This window comes from Aphanomyces astaci, assembly GCF_000520075.1.
Source record: "Aphanomyces astaci strain APO3 unplaced genomic scaffold supercont1.12, whole genome shotgun sequence".
NCBI classification, from domain to species: Eukaryota; Oomycota; class Saprolegniomycetes; order Saprolegniales; family Verrucalvaceae; genus Aphanomyces; species Aphanomyces astaci.
In genome coordinates, this window is record NW_009798275.1 from 689846 (window position 1) to 711336 (window position 21491).

Consider the following 21491-nt stretch of genomic DNA (forward strand, 5'->3'; position numbering starts at 1 on the left):
AGCGTCGCAGTACATGCATCAAGATTCCAGTGATACGATCGATCCATGATGCGGGTCGACGCCGCCGCTGTGACCCAGGGCATAGCCATCGCCAGCTTCGCGCTTCTCCTTCCCGAGGCTATCCTTGGTCGCGTATGAGTGTCTTGGATGATTGACCCGTAGTTTCATGTGTGTTGTTGACGTAGCCTCCCACGCGCAGCTTCCGCCTCCAGCAGCTGTTCTTTGTTCTGCCTCAATTCGCATCCATTGTCCTCGTCATGATGCATTCTCGTTTGAAGTGGCAGCACTTCCGCCCCCAAACAAAGCACAACGTATCTACACTCCATACACATTTTGTGGTCTTAACGAACTCTCAACGATATAGTTGTTTGTCGTGCACATTGCCATACTCGTGTTTGCTTGCATCGCCATGGAACAGTCTGGGTTCCGCATGGGTCTGCGGTGGTGCTGTACCTTTCGATCGTCCTGGTTGGTATACTGTATGGCCCTCCCTACATGCCCCCTCACTGTTGAAATGCTACTCTAGTCCTCCGACGCCGTTGGTGCAGCCAGCCAGATGCACCGACGCATTCAGTTCCATAGGTCGGCTCGTGCTGGTGTCCATGCATTTCATCGGCACCGTGGGCTGTTTCGTCGCCCAAGGAGCGCTTCTCACGTCCAACTCGCTTCAAACGACGCTGCTAACGACCTAGTACCAACACGATGTCTATTCTTCTTTACAAATGCTAATTACGCAAACAATTCGCCTTGCTTGGGCGGCTGTTGCTTCCCCGTCGCTTGGTTGTTGTGTCCGTCCTTGGTCGCCGTCCCCGCCGGCAGCGGCGCCTGTTCCGGCTGCTGCAACTCGATCGTCGCGAGCTTGACGTCGTTTTCTGACACCTTTTGCACGTCGTCGGGCTTGAGTTCCTTGTCGCACATGGGGCAAATCGATTCCGCTTCCAAATGACTCACCAAATGCGAATACAGCGCTGGAAACTGGCAGTGCGGACATTGGCTCCAGTCGGTTTTAACCATGTGGTAGCCCTACACCACACATCGTCAGCCTTCTTAACTGTGGACACTACATCAACCCACCGTGACGGCGCAGTACGGAATCCAGTTCTTGCACTGGCCGCAGTCCAAGTCGACGTCGACGACTTCGTGGTCACAGAACGGGCACGGAGTCATCGTGTCCGGCGGCTGCTCCTTGTTGGGCCGCCGGACAATCGCTTCGATCTTGCGCTTGATCTCTTTGTCGATGCCGTTGCGGTGCTCGGGGCGCATCAGTTGCGTGGCAAAGTCGTAGCTGCTGCCTTTGAGCCCCGCGCGCTGGCACTCGATGACGGCCGAGATGAGGATATTGGACACATGCGTGGGGAACTTGGAGATGTTTTTGGCGACGCGCACGAGCATCTTGGCGGCGGACATGTGATCTCCCCTCTTGACGAGCTTCTTCACCACGACGTAGCTATGCAGCAGCGTGAGCGAGTTGCGCAGGTCCTGGTTCACATGGATCTTGTGTAGCTGCAACTGCCGATGGGTTTCAACCAGCACGTCGTGCGCGACCTTGTAGTTACCCAGCTCCTGCTCTTGCCGCGCAATGATGATGGCCGTCTTGGCCGCCTGCGCGTAGTTGCCCAGTGCCATGTAGAGGCGGAAGATGTAGTTTGGGTCCTTGGGAATCCCGTCTGTGTCGCCCATGAGGTAGTCGATCAGCGTGTGCGTGAGCATGTCATTGCGCGCCTTCCCGACCACATCGATGGCTCGGCCTAGCTCAGTCTCCCCACACTGCAGGAACAGCCGCAGTGCTTTGTGGAAGTTGCCGCACACCTGGTAAAACTCGCCCGCCCTTGCATGCGCTTGGGTTTGCTCGTAATGCTGCGCGATCTTGAGCGCTCGCTCCACCGAAATGCCATCGCCGATCGTTTTCGTGAATGCGTCGATCTCGTTGTGCGCTTGCGCGAGCTGGAAAGCGTCGTCTTCGCGGTTCGCCATGAGCAAGAAGTCAATCGCAGCTGCATAATTGGCGCTCTCGATGCAGTATTTGGCCACGGCGGACGCGCCTTCGGACGACTTGGTCTGTTTAACGATGGAGAATGCTTTCTCAGCGTTGTTCAAGTGCTCTAGCTGAATGCGCACAACGCTATCTAGGTCCATCGCGGCTTCATATGCATCCGAGGCGGCGGCAAACTCCCCCGCCGCCTCCTTAGCCTTGGCAAACTGCATGTGCACCTTAGGCATGTGCACTTTGGCCATGAGCGGCGCGGCCTTGTGAAGCTGCTTCATCTGGATGTAGATCTGCGCCGCTTTCTCATACACTTCGCCTCGTTCGTACAGCTGCGCCGCGTCTGACAGCTGCTTCATCCCTTCCAAGATGAGCCCACATTCTTTGCACAGACCGATGTCATTGAGTTCCGTCACGAGCCGGATGCCGCGGCGGAGGTCCCCCGTCCGGAGCGTGCAACGCGCGATGCCCGCCATGCTCTGCGTCTGCGTCTTCTCGGATGCGACCACGGGGTTTCCCAGCGGATCCACGGCGTTGCACGCATGTTCGTACATCTTCAACGCGCCTTCGACATCGCCTTTGAACTCGAGTTGCGCCGCATATGACGCGCTCAGCTCGGGCACGAGATGGACGGCCAGCGAGTCGGCCAGCAGCAGCGCCTGGTCCCACTGCAGCAAGTACCGCTGCATGGTCAGCGCCGCCATGGGTTCGGTCGAGTTCAAGTAGAGCTTTTGGGCTTGATCGTACTGACCAAACAGCATCGATACGTGGCCGGCGAGAAGGTTCTTGTCCTCGACGTGCTCGATGCGGTTGAGCCCCATGACCATCCCCGCGTCCCCCAGCTGCCGATACACCCGCTTCGACAGCGCAATATCAAGTGTGTGCATTGCCCGACCTGAGCAAGACAAAAATCAAATGTCAAGAGCGTCACACCAATTACATACATCATTTCTATTGATTGCATGCAACGTTTTGGTTTCAAGATGTAAAGATGTAGGCATATGTAGTCAGTAAGTAGATGATCCATGGGAAGTATAATCCAAGCAGCTTCAATATATATACATATATATATACAGGTGGAGCTGTCGTCATTGTACGTACCGGCAAGAGCTAGCCAATACTCCTTGGCATCGATCACCACCGCCTGCTTCCATGCAGCGTCCATGCGCAAAAGTCCCAAGCACTGCTTGAACACAACCTTGTCCGATTCAGGGCGCACGCTTTTCTACTCGGTTAGGTTTACTTGAAACCATCCATAGCACCAAACACGCCATAATAATCAATCAAAAGCAAATTATTCATCGAACGACAACCCATTGAAAACCATTTAAGGTCGTGTAACGAACGTACCTGGAGCGCTTCGTGGGTACACGAGACGATGGTGGTGAGGGTGCCGCCGGGCTGCTGGGTCGTGAGCACACCGTCGGCAAACAGCACGGCCGAATGCCCCGGCGGGATCTTGGTCGACTGCGGCGCAAACGAAAAGTCGCCGTTCAAGTCGATATCCATCGTGCCGAGCTGGGTCACTTCGGGGCCGTTGATCGTGAGCTCCGTGTACAAGAACGTGGTAAACTCGGTGGGCTCTACGGCCACGAACACGGTGGGGTCGGCCGTGTCCCACAGGATGGCGCTGGTCGAGTTGGGGACGCTCGGGATGTACAGCGCCTCGCGGTTGGTCGCGTTCAAAATGTACCCGCGGCGCCGCGAGTCGATCAGCACGACTTTGGTGCCGAGGTTGTTGGGCGCGATGTGCACGATGCCGACTCCGTCTTCGTGGCGGTAGCTGCACCCTTCAAGCATTTTCCACTCATGGAGGTAGAAGAAGTGCACGCCGCCGCCGCTCGTCGCGTAAATGAAAAAGTCCTTGGTGAGCGCAATGCTCGAGATTTCCCGGTCGTCGCGGCCTTGGGTATCGGGGAACGTCTTGGACTGCTCGTGGTTGGCACGTCCACCGTCTAGTATTGACAGCATAACACTGTGAAATAAATTCAGTTGAAAGCAATAGCTTTTTTCAGTGCTAAAGCATTTTGTAGGTTCGATGATGAACGCGACGTACGTTGCTGGGCCGATGGCGCTGGTTCAATCAAATGGACAAGGACCTTGCCATCGCTGAGCACGGCAGCGTAATCTAAAGTGCATACATAGCACGTCATACTATCATTTTTATGGAGAATATATATATATATATATCATTACCTCGATTCAACTTGACACAGGTGACGCGGCCCAAGTACTGCTGCTCATTAACAAGGGCGTCGCGGTTGCTGCCGTCGCACCGATAGAACCACACGCGGTTGTTCATTCCGACAGCGACATGGCGGGGGCCGAGGGCGATGAACGATGGCTCGATGGACACTTGGATGTGGATGGGCGCGTCGCGGCCGCCGGTGTCGACCACTGTGATCTCTCTGAGGGAGCTCAGGAACGCCACGTAGTTGCCGACGTGATCGAAGATGTTTGGCATTCTCGCAAGAAACGTTTGAATGATGCCGCCCTGCGTGGCCACCGTGAGGATCTGCCCGTCGTTCGTGTACGCCATCAGGTTGGCTTCGTTGTCCTACACGTATAGTCATGTTTTGGATATGAGGACAATATATATATATATATATATGACCTCGGCATCGGTGAGTTTGATGGCGTCGGCTTTGATTTCCGTGTAGTTGGACATGTCCACGACCTTGATGCCGCTCTCGCCGCTGATGGCGATGCGGTTCAGGATGGGCGAGTAGCACACTGCGTAGAGCCGCTCCGAGAAGAACCGCCCGGAAAACATTTCTTCGCCGATTTCCTAGTGTGGATCGATGGATGGATGGACGTTGTGGGTCCATGCACAACGTAGCAAAGGCGGGTACGTACGTCCATTTGGGTCGAGATGCAAATGACAAACCCTTCCGAGAACGAGATCATGAGGTACCCGCCATTGAACCACTCAAACACTTTGATCGTTCCGTAATGCTGCGGCCATGTCATACTGTTTGTTAGAAGTGAATGATTGATGTAGACTCATATTACAGCTTGAAACGTGAGCTCAATGGGGTTGTCTGGGTCGGTCGTGTCTAGGAGAATCAATGACTTGACCACGTTGATGGCTACGCACGTCTCGGGGCCTCTTGTCGAGTCGCCTTTGCGGTGGCCAAACTTGCAGTCTGTGGGCTACGATGATAAACCAAGCCATGACGATCTTGATGATATATATAAATATATGTTTGTTGGGAAGGGTGGTTGTTACCACGAGTTTGAGCTCGCGCTGCTGCAGCGTGTCGCCCCCGGCGTTGCTGACTGTGATCATGCGGTCGTCCGACCCGAGCACCAACTGGTCGGAATTGTTCCATGCGCCACACGTGATCTTCTTGGAGTGTTTGCCGAGCACGGGCACGATCTTGCGCGACGACTTGCTGTACAGCACCAGGTTTCCCTTGACCGTCCCAATCGCTACGACCATCAAGTCAGCAGTAGACATGGAGGAGTGAAAGGCTAGTACCGAGCTGGGTGCCCGAGTTGGACCAACGAATGAATGACGGGTCCTTCAAGTTGGTGTCCAAGTTTTGAGTCGTGCGGGCACTCAAGTCCCACAGCGGCACGATGCCGTTGCCGGTTTGCAAGATGGCGAGGGTGTTGCCATCGTGATCCCATTCGAGAGCCAGCACCGGAGTGCCCATGTCGAGCCCAATCTCGTCGTATTGTTCGCCTTGCCGGTCGAAGATGTGCACGAGACCTGCCGCCACCACGGTTTCGTCAACGAACATGCAGAGGATGGCATTATCCTCCTCCTTCTTTGTAACTTACCGTTCTTCCCGGCCGTGGCGAGGAAGTTCCCCGCTGGCTGCCATGCGAACGTGACAGGCCCCACGCCATGGTATGTGGACGCAAGCTTGAACAGCTTCTTCATCTTGGCGACCTTTGGAAATGGAATATATCTTGGACAGTGGGCGCCCCGGGCCGCCACCACAGATCTTTGAGGCCTTTGAGAATGCATAACGCATCGAAACATACAGGTTTGATCTTTGCTCGGTGGTGTGGGGTCCAAAAAAGAAAGGGAGACGATGACCAAGGAAGCGGTCCAAGTGCAGGTGCCGTCAGAGGACCCGAAGAAGAAGGAGAGCCTGGAGCCCGTGCATGCGCCGCAAAAGGATAATGGCGCGGACACGAAGGAGCCAGAGGACTTGTCGGACGAAGACAAGCAACTCAAGGAAGATCTCGAATTGAGTGTCACGCGCATCGTCGACATCCATGAACAAATCGGCGTGAAGAAGCTCGCATTGGAAACGTTGCGCGAACTCATCCGCACGGCCACGTCCAGTATGACGTCGGTGCCGAAGCCACTCAAGTTTCTGCGTCCCCATTACAATGCACTCAAAGACGCGTTCACGACGCTGCAACCTGCCAACCAGACGGAACTCGCCGACATTCTGGCAGTGCTTGCCATGACGATGGCCCCTGAGGGCTCTCGTGAAAGCTTGCATTTCAAACTCAAGGGCAACTCGACGGAATTGGGATTGTGGGGCCACGAGTTTGTCCGGTCGTTGGCCGGGGAAGTCGGCGAGGTACCCACCCACTCGATGCTTTCTCCTCCATGAAGCATGTTCTCACCGCACGGATCGTAGGAATACACGGCGCGCGTCACGACCACCATTGATGCCAACGTGGACGACTTGCTCGCGATCGTGGATGCAATCGTGCCGTTCCATATGAAGCACAACGCCGAGCCGGAAGCGATCGACATCCTCATCGAAGTGCAAAAGCTCGACCGGCTTCTCGCCTCCCCCGAGATCGACGACAAGAACTACCAGCGCGTGTGTCTGTATCTGTTGGCGTGCGCCGACTTCATGAGCGACCCGGACGACCTCCAGACGCTGCTCAACACTGCGTACGCCATTTACATCCGCGTGGACAAGCTCCCCGACGCGTTGCGCGTAGCGTTGCGCTTGGACAGCGAGCCTCTGGTCGCCGACGTGTTCTCCAAGGCGAACGACCCGGCCGTGCGCAAGCAACTCGGGTACATTCTGGGCCGCCAGCGGTTTTGCTACGACGACGAGCACCCCGAGCACGCCGCCGTGGACCAGGTAGGGGTTCCCATCCATCTTCGTTGCTGAGCTAGTTGCTGCAAACAAGTGCCAAACCTACGAAACATCGTGACCATACATATATGGGTTGATATATGTTTGCTTTTTTTTTAAAATACTATTGGATTGATGTTTATACATGTTGTAAATCGTTATATTTTAAATAATTTTTTTTTTTGGGGTAGATCGGCAACTCGGAATTGAGCGACAAGTTTCTGGCGCTGGCTCGTGATTTGGATGTGCTCGAGCCCAAGACCCCCGAAGACATTTACAAGTCGCACTTGTCTGAGACGGGCAGCGTGACCCGCGGCCGCGACGGCGGCGCGCCCACCGACTCTGCCCGCGCCAACCTCGCGTCCACGTTTGTGAATGCGTTTGTGAATGCTGGCTACGGCACCGATAAGCTCATGACTGTGGAGGGAAACGGATGGCTGTATAAGAACAAGGAGCACGGCATGACGTCGGCGGCGGCGTCCCTCGGCCTGCTCATGCTGTGGAACGTCGAGGAAGGCATCACCGCGATCGACAAGTTTTTGTACTCGGGGGACCCGCACATCAAAGCCGGCGCGATCCTCGGCGTCGGCATCGTCAGCTCGGGCATCCGCAACGAATGTGATCCGGCGCTCGCCCTCCTCTCCGAGCATGTGGACTCGGGAAACTGCTCCATCCGGTGCGCATCCGTGCTCGGACTTGGCATCGCGTATGCCGGCTCGTCGCGCGACGACGTGAGTGAGCTGCTGATCCCCGTCGTCTCCCATGCCGACGAGAACGCCGACATCCAAGAGGTGAGCTACGCGGCGCTGGCCCTCGGCATGGTTGAAGTCGGCACGTGCGACGAGGAGGCGGGCAGCGTACTCATGCAGCGTCTCATGGAGTCGACCGACGCCGAGCTCGACTCTTCTTGCGCACGGTTCCTCTGCCTCGGGCTCGGGTTGCTCTACCTCGGGTAAACAAGCGTGTCTATATATATATGTTTGGGTGTGTGGACATTTGAGAGTTGTGTATTGCACTGATCATTGATGCATATGGTGTATGTGTTTCGTATCTCACGTCTTCATTCACCTGTGGTGCTTATAAATCCAGTTGATATTTTTTTGATTTGATTCGTGTGGAATAATATTATATATATATATATATGCTTTTCATTAAAAAAAAATGGACGGGAGTATTTCTTACCAACCTATTTGATACCCATTTTGACATATAAGCTTTAAGCTTGTACAAAGTATACAACGATTCGTAGAGTAGATGTTTAGATGTTGCCCAATAATACCGAGGGTCGAATCAAAATTATTTAGAAAATTGGCAGAAAATCGACAAAATGTGAAATATTGGCAGAAAATCGACAAAATATGAAATATTGGCTTGGGCACATGTCTTGCATTCTCTCGCTTAATACATATTCCATGGTCCTGAGGGCTGCGAATACTCGATTTGGCAATAGAGATCTAACAAATATCTCTTCGTGTTGTTCCTAGCCGCCAAGAACGCGTGGACGCGATGCTTGAAGCCGCCAAGACCATCCAACATCGCATCTCAAAGTACTTGGCCATCACGCTGGAAACATGTGCGTATGCTGGCACGGGCAACGTGCTCAAGGTGCAGTCGTTGCTGCGGGTGTGCGCCACCCATGTCGTGGACGACCCTAACGAAGGCGCGCACCAACTGGCGGCGGTGCTCGGGATCGCGCTCGTGACCGTCGGCGAAAGCGTCGGCAGCGAAATGGCCGTGCGCACCTTCGACCATCTTCTCCAGTACGGCGAAGTGAACGTCCGCCGCGCGGTGCCGCTGGCGCTGGCGCTGCAGAGCGTGTCCAACCCAGAGTACTCGCTCATTGACACGCTGTCGCGGCTCACGCATGACGCGGACGCGGGTGTCGCCCAGAGCGCCATCCTCGCGCTCGGCCTCGTGTCCGCCGGGACCAATAACTCGCGCGTCGCGGGGCTGCTTCGCCAGCTGTCCGAGTTTTACAGCCGCGAAGCCAACCACTTGTTTGTTGTGCGCATTGCTCAAGGGTTTCTTCACATGGGCAAGGTATGTATATATATATATATATATATATATCGATCATTGTCGTTTGGTTTATATATTGTGCATTGCACCCAAATTTGGACTTGTGACTACTCTATTTACGCCAATAGCATTGGAATCTATATTTGATCGTCTCATTGTATACGTTGCAAATATGAGTATATATATATATATGGTTTTGCTCAATTTGGAGGGTGACACGTTTGGATTGGCAGAAATTACGACATGACGTGATTTGATTGGCTTAGGCCGTTCTTTGATTCATTCTCTATCAAGACATTCGTTTCACCTCCAGTTTCGACTTTTGAAAAAACGGTCGAAATTTGGCATTTTGATGATATATATCGTCGTTTGATATTTATTTGTATTATATTTGTTGTGGGATATTGATTTGGAATCGTAGGGCCTTATCACGCTGCACCCGTTCCACTCGGACCGGCTGATTCTGTCGCGCGTGGCGCTGAGCGGGCTTCTGGCCGTGCTTCATGCGGCGCTGGACATGGAAAAGACTATCTTTGACAACTCGCACTACTTTTTATATTGCATCGTCACGGCCATGCAGCCGCGCATGCTCATCACGGTGGACGAGCAGGGCAACCCCCTACCCGTGTCTGTGCGCGTCGGCCAAGCGGTACGTCCATCTCTTTCGATATATATATATATATATATATATGATGCGATTGGTTGGGGGTAGGTGGAAGTGGTGGGGCAAGCCGGCCGACCCAAGTCGATCACGGGCTTCCAGACACACAACACGCCCGTGCTGCTCAATGTGAAGGACCGCGCTGAGCTGGCCACGGACGAGTACATTGCGCTCACCAACGTGTTAGAAGGCATTGTCATTTTACGCAAGAATCCCGACTTTCAACCCGATGCCTAAGCTACTAGGAGTGTGGTGATGTCCAGGGAAAAATATATTTCGTACCGCTTCACCACGAGTACAATACATATATAGATGCTATATATATATGCACAAAGCAAATGCGCTATACAGAGTAACTGGATGATTGTTTCGCACGATCAGCCGACAGTTTTGAAAGACTCTCGAATAATTGTTATATTTATACGGAGTACTATTATTAATTACTACCTCCGGCCGGAGGTATAGTATAAGTAACGTTAGTACTATTAATATTATAATACTACATACAGTATTAACAGTATTAACAGTAAAAAGGGCGATTTGGAGCTGACTGTGAGTACCCAATTTTGTCCAATCATCGTCGTTTGATAATTGTGATTGGCTGCCAACTGCGCATAAATTACATTGTGGGCGGAAATTACATTGATCACGTTACGAATAATTTTGGACGACTTCTCAAAACTGTAGCGCCAGTACCCTGAGCATTTAATGTTTGCATTCTTTGACAACTCATGTAATCTCATAATTACATTGACTTCTAAATTGACAGTGAATTCCTTGTACTTGACTTGTGAAGTACTTCGAAGTACTACAATTTTTGCAGATTACTATAAAGAGGTTCTGAGAATTTCGGTTGTCAAAGCTGTCATATATTATTCAAGTCAAACACCTGGGCGGAATTTACATTTACATAGGAAAATTACACAATTGAAAAATTCGTAGAGCAACGCGACAACGATGGGTCCTGCATAAACTACAGTAATAATGCTCGTCACGACCATGAGAATGCATCTTCACCACTCACACGGGCGATGAGGTACGAGACGACAAGCCGAGCGGAAATTGCGTGAAATACCTTATACTTATTACATTAAAAGTAAAATATAGTACGCGAGACTCCAGCACCCCACTCCCATCGTGTAGGCCGCTGCTGCCACTACTGGTTATCTCAAAAGGAATAACATTTTGAAACACTTGAAGGTCAAGTTGGCCCCGGAATGTCCTACGTGTGTAGCTATGGATTTTGGTTGACTACAGAACACAGACATGAGACATGTAGGAAGCATCGAACGTGAAGGTCCATCACATTTGACCGGCTGATTTTTGTAAAACTGGCTACAGTACAGCGATAAGCATTTTGAAGCCATTGCAGACCAAGTAGGCTTCGGAATGGCCAACGATGGTCACGTTGTGCATGACTACGAGCTAGCTACGGATGTAGGTTGACCTACAGTACATATTGTTTTAACGTTATTACAAACGTGCAGTACATCGTCTCATTTCAACCACATTTTAACCGGCAACTACAGCCAAATAAATTGTTTTCCAACGCAATTCAGTGCAAATCCTTCAAGAAGCAACCGGCGTGTGATGGTAGCGCAGGTATATATATAGTTAGGTATATACTAGGTAACTTGGTCTATATTTACAATTTTTGGCGAAGGCTGCTCATGCGTGGCAGTGCTTGATGTGAGAGTATGGTTGGTGATAGTTGGTGCTGGCGTCTTACGACAAGCTAACTCCAGACGCGACTGAAAGCGTCGGCGCCACCACTAACCACCATCATACTGCCACATCCAGCACTCTCTTGCCCGATTCGTCCTCGACAACGATAGACCCAACATAGACCAGTGCTTGGTAGTGTGGTACCTGGACACGAATCCTTTCAAGTGTGCAATTGCTAAGACATAACCCAAATATCTCCATGTGATGCAATTGAGAGTGAATGATAAACTCTGTCCGTAGCCACAATTGAGGATGATCAATCAGATTATTTAGGGTGAAATCGTTGTTCAGGCAATTGATGGATACCCGCACTACAAGTGAGAAGCAATCGAAGAAACAACGATGTCGATTCCTATCGTCTAATCTTGTACTACATGGTGGCAGTTTAAATCGAGTGCTCAATCATCGCCATTTTGCAGACGATGCCCGTCTCGGCGGTGGCATCATACTGCCAGTGATGTTCGCTGTGGCTGGCGGAATGGTGGTCGGTTTGATGTCAGCTGGAGGTTTCTTGAACAAAACGTCGGTGGCGTTATTGGCCGACAGTCCCTTGGGGGCGGCTGGGGGACGCGGCTGCTTGGTCGGTGGGGCTGAAGGCTGCTTCTTTTTGAATGGCTGGTTGTTGGTCGAGGGTTTGGGGGCGGTCGTCCTGTGGTTGGCCTGCGGAGCCGTTTTGGGGCGAACGGCAGCGGTCGCACCAGATGGAGGCGGGGGGGCAGCTTGGCGTACGTGTTTGGATGCCGTCGTGGGCAACCGCGTGGTCGACTCGCGACTGTCGGCAGGTTCTTTCTCCATCACAAACGACGACTTGGACACCCGTTTCGGTGGCACCCCGCGAGTGGCTGGCATGGGCACCGCCGCCGCCACATTGTTCGTAACTGGCATGACCACGGGTGGTTTGTCATCGACCACTGGCATCGCGTACCGGCCTTGCGCGGCTTTGATTGTCTTGGCGTTGCGAGACGACTTAGTGTGCTGGAGGTAGCGCGGGTGGTTGTTGTTGCTCAATTTGAATTCGTCTGTTTTATCCGTCGGACTGTGCTGGTTCTGGGACAAATCGCTCGGAAATGGCGGGTGGAGAGTCTGGGGCATGACAGTGCTGCCTTTAGAAGTGTGCGATGGTTTGATGTGCTGACTCGGAAACGAAGACCGGTGTTGCAACGGCGGGGGCTGAATATTCTGGGGGGGCTTTTGCTGCTGTGGTTGTGGCTGGACTTGGGGACGTTTATGACGTGTCTCTGGCTGCCGCGGGGGCCCTTGACGAGCGGTGACCCACGACGACAAGGGCCTGTCGAAGTCGGCGTCGTGGCTGAGTCCTGGGTCCGACGTTGACATGTCCCAGCTGTCTTCATCTTTTGTCACCCGTTCCTGCTCATCGTCTGAAAGAGACAAATCCACGTCGTGGACTGCCCGAGATTCCTAAGACGAAACGAGGTACGGTTCCGTCCACGCAACATGTGGCATACCATCACGACGACGCGCGACGCCGCGGGGGATGACGAAGGTCGATGGACGGTTGTGGACGCTTCCGTGTCCACCCATCCGTTGCCCTGGGGGCATACGAAGTTAGATGCAGCTGTCTTGTGAATGTAGAACATGTAGTTAAATAGACACGGACCGCCGAGAGCGAGCTGTACGAAGCACTAGGCGGACGTTCGAGTTTGGTAAAGTCGTAGTGCGGGTTGAGTTTTCGCTATGCATATTCCATTGAAAACGAACGAGTCTGGCCCGGATGCCGTACGTACCATGCGCGGACACAAGTCGATCCAAACTAGTTGTTTCTTTTTCAGTTTGCGCGGGGCAGAGTCATGGGGCAGCGCAATGCCGTTGGTCACGTTGAGAAATGTGTTGACAAGCACCAGTTCGTCCGTCTTAGGGTCTGTCGGTGATGCGTGAAGGACCAAGCGTTTAGCCAACGTATATATATATATATACTTACATACCTGTGTGAAGAGGATCCCATTCGTTGCGTTTCTTTTCCGACGCGCGATGATTCTTCTGCAGCTGTGCATCCAGCATGGCCAGTTGGTCCAAGTACGCATTATGTGGTGCGATGTCTGGTCGCTTCATTTTCACGAATTCGTACGCTTTGTCGAGACTCCTACACAATCATGAGAGTCATTTGACGGTAAAAGACTTACCATTGGTATTTGGACATCAAGTACGCCATCATCACGCATGGACTGCGGGACATGCCATCGAGGGAATGCACAAGCAGGCTCAAACTGGACTGCATTGCGTGGTCAATGAATGCAATCAGCTCCACATAGTCTTCGTTGCGCAGGTCAAACAAGATGCCTTCTGGTTGCTCGGCCATATCGCATGCAAAGTATCTAGGAATGTATGATGATGAAATAACGATCAGCATGATTCTCAATGAAAGTACCGAATGCCTTCGGGCTCAAACGCGTTGGGCACTTCACGAGGCACGCAGTTCACAATGAACTCGATGCCGTTCAAGCTCAAGAACTCTGCGTCTTGAGCGGCGTCGATGTCTCCCATGAAAAGTCCATTGTTGATCTTCGTGGACATTTCCAATCCACTGGCATGTGGGGGCGTCCACGGCTGTGCTGATCGGTCGATCTCGTTTTGATGATTCCTTCGGCCATATTCATACTAAATCCAACCAACCAATCAGAGGGCAGAAAACTATTTTTAGATTGACGAGCATAGTCAAAAAAATGTTCCACATTGAGTAAGTATGGGTGTACGAGTGCTATCGAAGTAGGAAAGAAGGCTTGGCCCATAAAGTATGTCTCGTTAGAATCATGGCTAACGTACACTTACATAATCACCAGTACAATACAGTACTACCCAGTACCGCAATAGCTCTAATCGTACGTGCCCCGACGAATACGAGGGGTCATTGGTTATGTTGACGTTATGAAGTTTCAGCATTTATCACCAAAAGGAAAAGTAGTCACCTGGTTCCACCTCACCAATTATTGCGTACTTGGAAAACGTATCAATGTACGAGTTCACAGTGTGGTGAGGGATTGTGCTCTTGTCACAGGGATGGTAAATTTAGCATGTTTTCACATCCTCTCCACAGCACAACACTGGATCTTGGTTCTTTCTGCCATTGTTGCGTTGTAGAGATAAAGCGCACGGGCAGCGACATTCGGATGACCTCCGCGCAGCCTCCAAGCGCCAAGTCCTGGCAATATGCATCGACGTGCTACAGTTGTCGACGGCCGTTTAGCTTGCTCTTCAGTCGACATCACTGCCGCAACTGCGGATACTCAGTGTGCGGCGCACACTCCAAATACAAAGCGGAGCTGGTGCACTTGCAAGGTCCCCAGCGCGTGTGCAATTCCTGCCACAGGGTCTTGTTGGCTTCCAAGCCATCGCCGCAGCAGAAGTCGTTTGTTAAGCGAAAGGTGCCTTCCCGTCGACTACTAACGCGGTCAATGCGATTGCACCCTTGGGAAGTCGCTCGGGAACCCAAGAAGAGGTTTCAATGGGATCGCGACCTCTCATTGGACCCTGCCGCGTCGCTAAAGCAGCGCCGACGGGCGCCAACCGAGATCACGACGATAAATTCGTCCTTCCCACGGAGCTCCACCGATTCCATGGCATGGGGCCAGTCCATGCATTTCCACAGCACACCTAAGGCAAAACACCATAAAGTTCCTCCAAGCTCAGTTGATGACACCGAAGATGATGCTTTCGTCTGGCGTCTCCCAAGTCCCCCACACCATAGGAACAACTTGTCCAAATCCCAACTCAACGGTCCAGTACCTGTCGAACATATCACACTGATGATCAAGACCCAGGAGTCTCCACGACGCCATCATAACTCCTATCTATCGTCGGATTCCACTGCACAATCGAGCCAGTATCCCATGGACCCCCCTACATGCGTCCCCGTGTCTGAGGGGCGACCGTCACTCTCTGTACAAAAGGCCAGCTCTGGCGATATGGACTTGGCTGGCCTCACATCCGTCATGGCCTTGTCGAAGCAAAAGCAAACGCTGCAGGAAGATATCCAACACCTGCATGCCCAGCTAGCCCAATGCAAAGCAGATACCAAGCGCATGTATCGGCGGAAGGTTCGCACTCGCCGCCATATCGTATCGGCCATGGCCTATGTGACCGAAGGCGAGTACTTTCTGGCTCAACTGGACTTGAAAAGGGCATTGGCGCTCAACGATCAGTGCATCATGACGTGGCACGTTCTAGCAGAGTGTTTACTCCGGTGTCACTGGCCGGACGAAGCGGCGTTGGCATGCAGTGTCGGCCTCGAGCTCGTGCGCGCCCCCGGAACAGTGGCATTGCTAGGACGCATTCGATTGGCCCAACGACGGCTTGACGACGCGATCGCTTGTTTCCACGAAGCCCTCAAGTAATGGGATGGCGGCGCAAATGACATTATTATTATTATTATAACAGCACACAGCCGACGCGTGTTATTCGCGCTGGTTGTCCACGTTATTCATCCACTGCATCGTTCGTTCGTACACCAAAAACGTCACCGCGCTCACAGGAAATGCTCGCGCGACTGTCGCGCCAAAGCCTTTGAGCAGGAAGCGCGGCCCTTCCATCTTGAGCTGGGCCCGAACAAGGTCGGAAGTGGACCCACGGGGACGACTCTGCACCAACGACTTGACCACGTCGATGGGATGGGTGGTCATCCAAGAGAGGGAGCCAGCGATGCCTCCAGCCAGGAGGAGGTTGAACGTGGTTTCGTTGGCTTCGTCTCCGCCTGTCAACGCTTGCTTCATGACGTCGTACGCAAAGAAATACGACCCAAATGCGGGAACGTCGCGCAGCATAGTGAGTTGCCATCCGCGATACAGGCCTCTGTAGATGCCATGCTGTCGTGCCAGATGTCGAGCACATGCTAGCGCACTCTGTTTCGATGCTGTCGTGTTCACTTGCATGGTGATCTTGACCAACTCGGCAGGAGCAGCAAAAATGACTTGGAACAGGCCAGCAAAGGACCCTGCGACGCACTGCTGCGCCGGTGTCAATGGCTCGTTCGTGGAGGTTGCAATCACGCGAGACACTTGCCCATATACGGCAAACACCACTGCATTGATAGGAGCGTTGGATAAGATGGGTGAGAGGATGCCTTTGTAGAGACCTGTCACACCTTCCGACTGAACGATCGACCTGAACGTGTTCACGATGCTGCTGCTCTGCGCTTGTGTTTGTAGCCGAACCTTTATCGTGTCGAGGGGGTGTCCTGCAATGATGCCAGAGACACCGCCTATCGTGCCAGCATTCAAGTCTTTGACCACGTCCACCCACTCCATTGCAAATGGTGAATGTGGCCAACCGTGACGGTTTCATGCAAAACGGCAAAAATGGCAAAATGGGTTCTACAGTAGTATTTTGTTTCGGATATTGTATCCGGTATTTGTCGTGGACATCGTCGATTACTGTATTCATCCGCATCAACATGGAAAAGTCGGTCCGCACAGCATACAAGAAGCTCATCAAGCTGGCGCAGAGCCTTCCCGCCGACCAAAAACCAACAGCGCTGGACAAGATTCGCCACGACTTTCGATCCCGTGGAGTCATCTCAACCGCAGAGGAGTAAGTGACATATGGAATCCATCCCACGCGAGGTACACGAATCCTGTAGGCTGGACAAGCTTGTGATGAAGGCACAGTCAAAGATTAGCTACTTGAAGATTGTGACGCCCAAGCGCACGCCACGTACGTGGTTCTTGCCTTGTGCATCCATGGTGTTCACGTGGATCTATAGAATCTGGTCCCCAGCGCTTCATTTACAAGGACGGCAAACGCCTGGACTCGCAAAGCCTCGACGACGGTGGAAACCGCACGATCAAGACGACCGATGTCAACGCAATGATGGAGCGACACGTCAAGTTGATTCGCCGACAGCACTTTATGGACCGAAAGTAGTATAAGCAAGTTCCAATTACGTCATTTCCGCTTTGAGCACCGCCTGCACCAGCTTGGCCTCCTTCTTCACGCGATCGTCGACACTAGTGACTTTTTGGTCAATGCGGTCCACTTGCTCGGTCGTGCGCGCCGTGATGTCGCTGATGGTGTCGGCCGTCTGACCTAGCTTGGCGAGGATCTTGGACAGTTGGTCCAGCTGATCGTCCTCTGGCTGGGCCGCGGCATGCTGTTGCTGCGGCGGTTGCAACTTGACCTGGTTTCCCGTGTTAGCATTAAGTGACACAGTTACAACTTACTCTGGACACGCGACTGCTGCGAGAGGCCTTGGCTCCCCCTTTTCTTGTCTTGGAGCCTCGCCCGCCCTTCTTGTAGGACTTTTTGCGGGTGAATAAGTGCGTGAGCTTGTACAAGATCGGGTGCTTCAAGCTCCTGCCCAAGTCCTCGGCATGGTCCATCTGCCGACCCATGGTGTCCACCGTGCCTTCCGCGTCGTTCAACACATCTGCCGGACGCCCCATCATGTGAACGCTAGTACATTCCATCCCCATATTCACATGATATAGTCTACCTTCTTGATACACCATTTCGTTGACCGTGGCATCGCCAATGCGGTCCGCTTCCTTCGCATCGTTGATCGCTTGTTGGAGAAGTTCCTGGGACGTTTTCTTGACGTTTTTCATTTGCGCTTCCAGCGACTGCATGAGTCCGGCCGACTCTTTGTGGCCTAATGTCGTGATATGTATCATATCTCGTCGTGGACAGTTGAGTTGTACAGATGCACAGGGAAGAAGTGGACCTGTGATTTCTTCTATTCGCTGACTCATCGACTTCTGGGGCGACGAATTTTTGCCCAAGGCATTGTGTGCCACGTTGAGCCACTTGGTTTGGTCGATTTGAGACTCGACATACACACTGTACTCCTTGTATCCCTGTCCAGGGCAATGTCCGATGAACTTGAACCCGAACGGCTTGACACTCGCCCCCTCGTCGCTAAGGTCTTGTTTCTCGCATTCTGACAGGACAAACGACCCCTTTGGATGGCCTTTCGACGTGTAGATTTCCTTGCTGTCGTAGTACGACACCAACAAGGTGTCGCCGTTCAGGACCATATACCTCCGCTTCCACGATTTCATCAAATGCCCTAGAGTCGTCGTCGCCTTATTAGCCCACACGCTGCTTTCAACGGCATGTACGAGCATACCTCTCTTTGTCACATAGCCCTCACAAGAGGTTTGATGGATCTTGGACAAGTTGACGTGCATTGTGGAATGCTGTTTGTAGCGTGCAATGTTGGGCCTCCAACCCCCAAAACTGCCACCGCAACGTTGGCAGTGTCTATTTTTAGACTTTTTATTCGGATCCGGATAATACGCTGGATGTTGTGGTGACCTTCAATACACTCGAAATATTGGCCTCTCCAGCACGCGTTGATGATTCCACCCCCGTCAAGTGGACGTGGAACTGTCTGTAGAGCCAAACGATATGCAAGTGACATGCAGCGATAACATGGCGAGAAGAGAAGCCCAGTCATCTGTATGTCTTCATCCATGCGGCGTCCAATTCCCACACGACCGACGAACGGAATCTCTGCAACGTTGCAGCGGTCATCAACAATGTCAAGCGCTTTTCGAAGGGAAGATGCCCAAGAACGGATCTGTTAGTGTTTGGAATCGTCCTACTGATAGGCTTTCCATGGCAAAGTCGACGTATTTTTGGGATTCCCGTGGGGACCACAAGCAGGCTAGTTCCCGACGTCAGACGTCCATCGTCCCATGAATTGAGAGCGCGCTGATTGGCCAGTGCACCCTGAGCAGCGACAGATACTGGAGAAGGTGGACCAAATGCCTTGGCATTTTCAAAATTGACACCAAGGGAACACACAAGCAACTGGACCATGAGCTCCAAACGAACGACCACGGCGGCCTTTATCCGTGCCCTGTACAACCTGACAAGGAAAGGCACGCCGTTTGTCGACTGGTCAGCCGACGGCACGACGTTCCGTATCCTCGATATCAAGCGGTTTGCCTCGGAAGTCCTCCCCCATTTTTTCAAGCACAGCAACATGGCCAGCTTTCAGCGTCAACTCAACTACTTTTCATTCAAGAAATGGACCAAGAACAACCGCACGCTGGAAGCGATATCAAAGAAGGGAAGTATCGCCGAGTTTCATCACCCGTACTTCACACGCGATATGGACGAAAGTTTGCTGTCCTGTTTCCGAAGGAAGGTGGCCTCACGATCGTTCGAGCCATTGATGGACGTCTACTCCCAAGACTACGACACATTTGGAGACGCGTCATATGAGCATCGCATCGTACAATCCGCGGGGCGAGAAAAGTCATCCACAGTCAAGGTGAAGAAGGAACCACTTCGTGCCCCCTGCCGACTACCGAAGCCCCACGTGGTCAACGATGCTTCGCCAAGAAAAACTCAACAGTTTCCAAGTGAGCTCTTGACCCCACCACCAGTGCTTCAGTTCGAACCAATCCGCTTTGCTCCCGGTCCCCATCACCCGCACTTTTCCGCCACGGGACCCTCCACGCTTCGACAAGGCACCTGCATCGACCATACAATCGATATATCATGGGGACACTGCGATTCCTGGCAATCGGACGCTCCCCACTCTGGAAGTGACTGTGACTGGTTGACGAACTTCGATTGGGAAACCCATGGCGACCTCATCCCAACTGCTGGTATTGTGTACCAAACCATCGATGGCGCAGGAGCCGACACCAGCGACTTCGTCGTCGCGCTTTGAGCACCATTCGATGTCTGTTTCTCCATCAGTAGTGTGTATGTTGTCGCGTAATAATGTACTCGATGAGTGTTCTGCATGTTCATTGAAGGACGCAATGTCATCGTCATTTCACGAGTTATCCGTATGGTCGATATTAACCGGACATTTACTTAACACATGGGCAATAACTAGCCAATAAAATGGCAGTAGGGAACTGCATAAGTAGATGTTCCATCTTCACATTTCGCGGCACTAGCCTGGCTGCGTCGTCATGTGCATCGCATTCTTCCACCTGTCGACGTACGCAGACCCAAGCGGATGCGCTCATGTCAAGTTCATTGTTGTGGACAACCGAGATGAGTTCTACGCTCGCGCCACGAGTCCCATGCACTGGTGGAGCAAGTCCCATCCCGACATCTTTGCGCGTACGTCCTTGATATTCTACAGTGATGCCATGTTGTCTGACGCACCTTTACGTTGCAGCCAGAGATCTCGAGCGCGGTGGAACTTGGCTCGGTCTTCGACGTTCACAGGGCGGTGGTGGCGTGGTGCGCGTGGCCTTCCTCACCAACATCCGCGTCGCAGTCCAGCCTGTGGACAAGGAGAGCCGAGGAGTATGTGGCATGAGTTGCCGCTGTGATCTTGGAAACCTTATGCCTTTGCTTGTATAGAATGTCGTGACCGACTTTCTCCAAAGCGACCTGAACGTGTCCGACTTTGTGAAGCAGCTGCAACCCACGGGATGCAACTACGCCGGCTTCAACCTCGTGATGTTTGACGGAGAGTCGTTGGGATACTATTGCAACTTGAACCCCATGGGGCCAACCCCCGATTTCACGCTCCTTGAGCGGGATGTGCTGTACGGAATCTCGAATAGCGTGCTCGGCACGCCATGGATCAAGGTCGAGCGCGGCAAAGCGGCCCTGGCGGACGTGCTGGCCATGCACAAAGATCAAGACGATCTGGCTTTGTGTCGCAAGTTAATTCTTCCCATGGTGGATACCACACGAATTGAAGCTCCAGAACTCCTGCCTCAAACAGGTACGACCAAAGTCGAGACCAATGGAGTGTCGTGATAAGATGGTGGGGTTACATGTAGGATGCCCCGAAGCAATGGAATACCAGCTCTCGAGCATCTTCGTCGAGCCTGTAGGCAACCCCAAGTACCCCAAGTATGGCACCCGCACAACAATCGCCATGGTTGTCGATGGCGGTCATGCCACGATCCTTGAGAAAGACCTAGATCCCACCACGCTGCAGTGGAACGAGCATACTCATTCCTTTTAACTTTGAACGCAAGCCTACGTTTCATGCCATTGATACCATCGACGGGTCTCACAGCGTCCACCAGCATGAAGCAGAAGCAGCATGAAATACAGCAGTACAGTCCCATGGAATGATGTGCCTGGCATACGGATAAACCTCCGATATTAT

General features: G+C 52.6%; 10 protein-coding genes across 13 annotated transcripts; 6 read left to right on the forward strand and 4 right to left on the reverse strand.

Moving 5' to 3' along the window:
• The first annotated feature begins 1 nt into the window (after nucleotide 1).
• Nucleotides 2–1052, forward strand: H257_06287 (hypothetical protein). Its single transcript, XM_009831466.1, has 4 exons — nucleotides 2–132; nucleotides 186–311; nucleotides 365–468; nucleotides 527–1052. Exons 1-4 carry the CDS (start codon nucleotides 46–48, stop codon nucleotides 690–692), a joined length of 483 nt encoding a protein of 160 aa, XP_009829768.1. The 5' UTR covers nucleotides 2–45; the 3' UTR covers nucleotides 693–1052.
• Nucleotides 577–5896, reverse strand: H257_06288 (hypothetical protein). Its single transcript, XM_009831467.1, has 12 exons — nucleotides 5771–5896; nucleotides 5466–5699; nucleotides 5214–5416; nucleotides 4997–5137; nucleotides 4841–4939; nucleotides 4599–4772; nucleotides 4181–4541; nucleotides 4041–4112; nucleotides 3335–3939; nucleotides 3086–3209; nucleotides 1075–2879; nucleotides 577–1023 (listed from the first exon to the last, which is right to left on the reverse strand). Exons 1-12 carry the CDS (start codon nucleotides 5871–5873, stop codon nucleotides 730–732), a joined length of 4215 nt encoding a protein of 1404 aa, XP_009829769.1. The 5' UTR covers nucleotides 5874–5896; the 3' UTR covers nucleotides 577–729.
• An 83-nt stretch (nucleotides 5897–5979) lies between these two features.
• On the forward strand, nucleotides 5980–10063 carry H257_06289 (hypothetical protein). The gene is made up of 6 exons (XM_009831468.1): nucleotides 5980–6528; nucleotides 6589–7047; nucleotides 7233–7993; nucleotides 8526–9081; nucleotides 9482–9709; nucleotides 9773–10063. The coding sequence occupies exons 1-6, from the start codon at nucleotides 6028–6030 to the stop codon at nucleotides 9956–9958; spliced, it is 2691 nt and encodes an 896-aa protein (XP_009829770.1). The 5' UTR covers nucleotides 5980–6027; the 3' UTR covers nucleotides 9959–10063.
• Nucleotides 10064–11692: 1629 nt separating this feature from the next.
• H257_06290 (hypothetical protein) lies at nucleotides 11693–14027 on the reverse strand. Its single transcript, XM_009831469.1, has 7 exons — nucleotides 13833–14027; nucleotides 13588–13779; nucleotides 13390–13547; nucleotides 13192–13325; nucleotides 13065–13139; nucleotides 12913–12996; nucleotides 11693–12865 (listed from the first exon to the last, which is right to left on the reverse strand). Exons 1-7 carry the CDS (start codon nucleotides 13976–13978, stop codon nucleotides 11849–11851), a joined length of 1806 nt encoding a protein of 601 aa, XP_009829771.1. The 5' UTR covers nucleotides 13979–14027; the 3' UTR covers nucleotides 11693–11848.
• A 477-nt stretch (nucleotides 14028–14504) lies between these two features.
• On the reverse strand, nucleotides 14505–16704 carry H257_06291 (hypothetical protein; the record flags this gene model as incomplete). Its single annotated transcript, XM_009831470.1, has 1 exon — nucleotides 14505–16704. The coding sequence occupies one exon, from the start codon at nucleotides 16702–16704 to the stop codon at nucleotides 15856–15858; it is 849 nt and encodes a 282-aa protein (XP_009829772.1). The 3' UTR covers nucleotides 14505–15855.
• H257_06292 (hypothetical protein) lies at nucleotides 14516–16733 on the forward strand. Its single transcript, XM_009831471.1, has one exon. The coding sequence runs from the start codon at nucleotides 14572–14574 to the stop codon at nucleotides 15793–15795; it is 1224 nt and encodes a 407-aa protein (XP_009829773.1). The 5' UTR covers nucleotides 14516–14571; the 3' UTR covers nucleotides 15796–16733.
• A 104-nt stretch (nucleotides 16734–16837) lies between these two features.
• On the forward strand, nucleotides 16838–17622 carry H257_06293 (hypothetical protein). The gene is made up of 3 exons (XM_009831472.1): nucleotides 16838–16987; nucleotides 17037–17110; nucleotides 17160–17622. Exons 1-3 carry the CDS (start codon nucleotides 16851–16853, stop codon nucleotides 17318–17320), a joined length of 372 nt encoding a protein of 123 aa, XP_009829774.1. The 5' UTR covers nucleotides 16838–16850; the 3' UTR covers nucleotides 17321–17622.
• Nucleotides 17101–18620, reverse strand: H257_06294. 2 transcript variants are annotated; one of them, XM_009831474.1, is made up of 5 exons: nucleotides 18522–18620; nucleotides 18117–18461; nucleotides 17889–18044; nucleotides 17617–17822; nucleotides 17101–17573 (listed from the first exon to the last, which is right to left on the reverse strand). In XM_009831474.1, the coding sequence occupies exons 1-5, from the start codon at nucleotides 18580–18582 to the stop codon at nucleotides 17337–17339; spliced, it is 1005 nt and encodes a 334-aa protein (XP_009829776.1). In that variant the 5' UTR covers nucleotides 18583–18620; the 3' UTR covers nucleotides 17101–17336. The 2 variants fall into 2 exon arrangements, with proteins under 2 accessions (XP_009829776.1, XP_009829775.1); XM_009831473.1 differs by having other exon boundaries at nucleotides 17889–18461.
• Nucleotides 18621–19157: 537 nt separating this feature from the next.
• Nucleotides 19158–20078, forward strand: H257_06295 (hypothetical protein; the record flags this gene model as incomplete). Its single annotated transcript, XM_009831475.1, has 1 exon — nucleotides 19158–20078. The coding sequence occupies exon 1, from the start codon at nucleotides 19215–19217 to the stop codon at nucleotides 20076–20078; it is 864 nt and encodes a 287-aa protein (XP_009829777.1). The 5' UTR covers nucleotides 19158–19214.
• A 109-nt stretch (nucleotides 20079–20187) lies between these two features.
• Nucleotides 20188–21463, forward strand: H257_06296 (hypothetical protein). Of its 3 annotated transcripts, XM_009831476.1 has the most exons (4): nucleotides 20188–20482; nucleotides 20541–20671; nucleotides 20729–21098; nucleotides 21157–21463. In XM_009831476.1, the coding sequence occupies exons 1-4, from the start codon at nucleotides 20329–20331 to the stop codon at nucleotides 21342–21344; spliced, it is 843 nt and encodes a 280-aa protein (XP_009829778.1). In that variant the 5' UTR covers nucleotides 20188–20328; the 3' UTR covers nucleotides 21345–21463. The 3 variants fall into 3 exon arrangements, with proteins under 3 accessions (XP_009829778.1, XP_009829779.1, XP_009829780.1); XM_009831477.1 differs by having other exon boundaries at nucleotides 20188–20671; XM_009831478.1 differs by having other exon boundaries at nucleotides 20729–21463.
• Nucleotides 21464–21491: the final 28 nt, after the last annotated feature.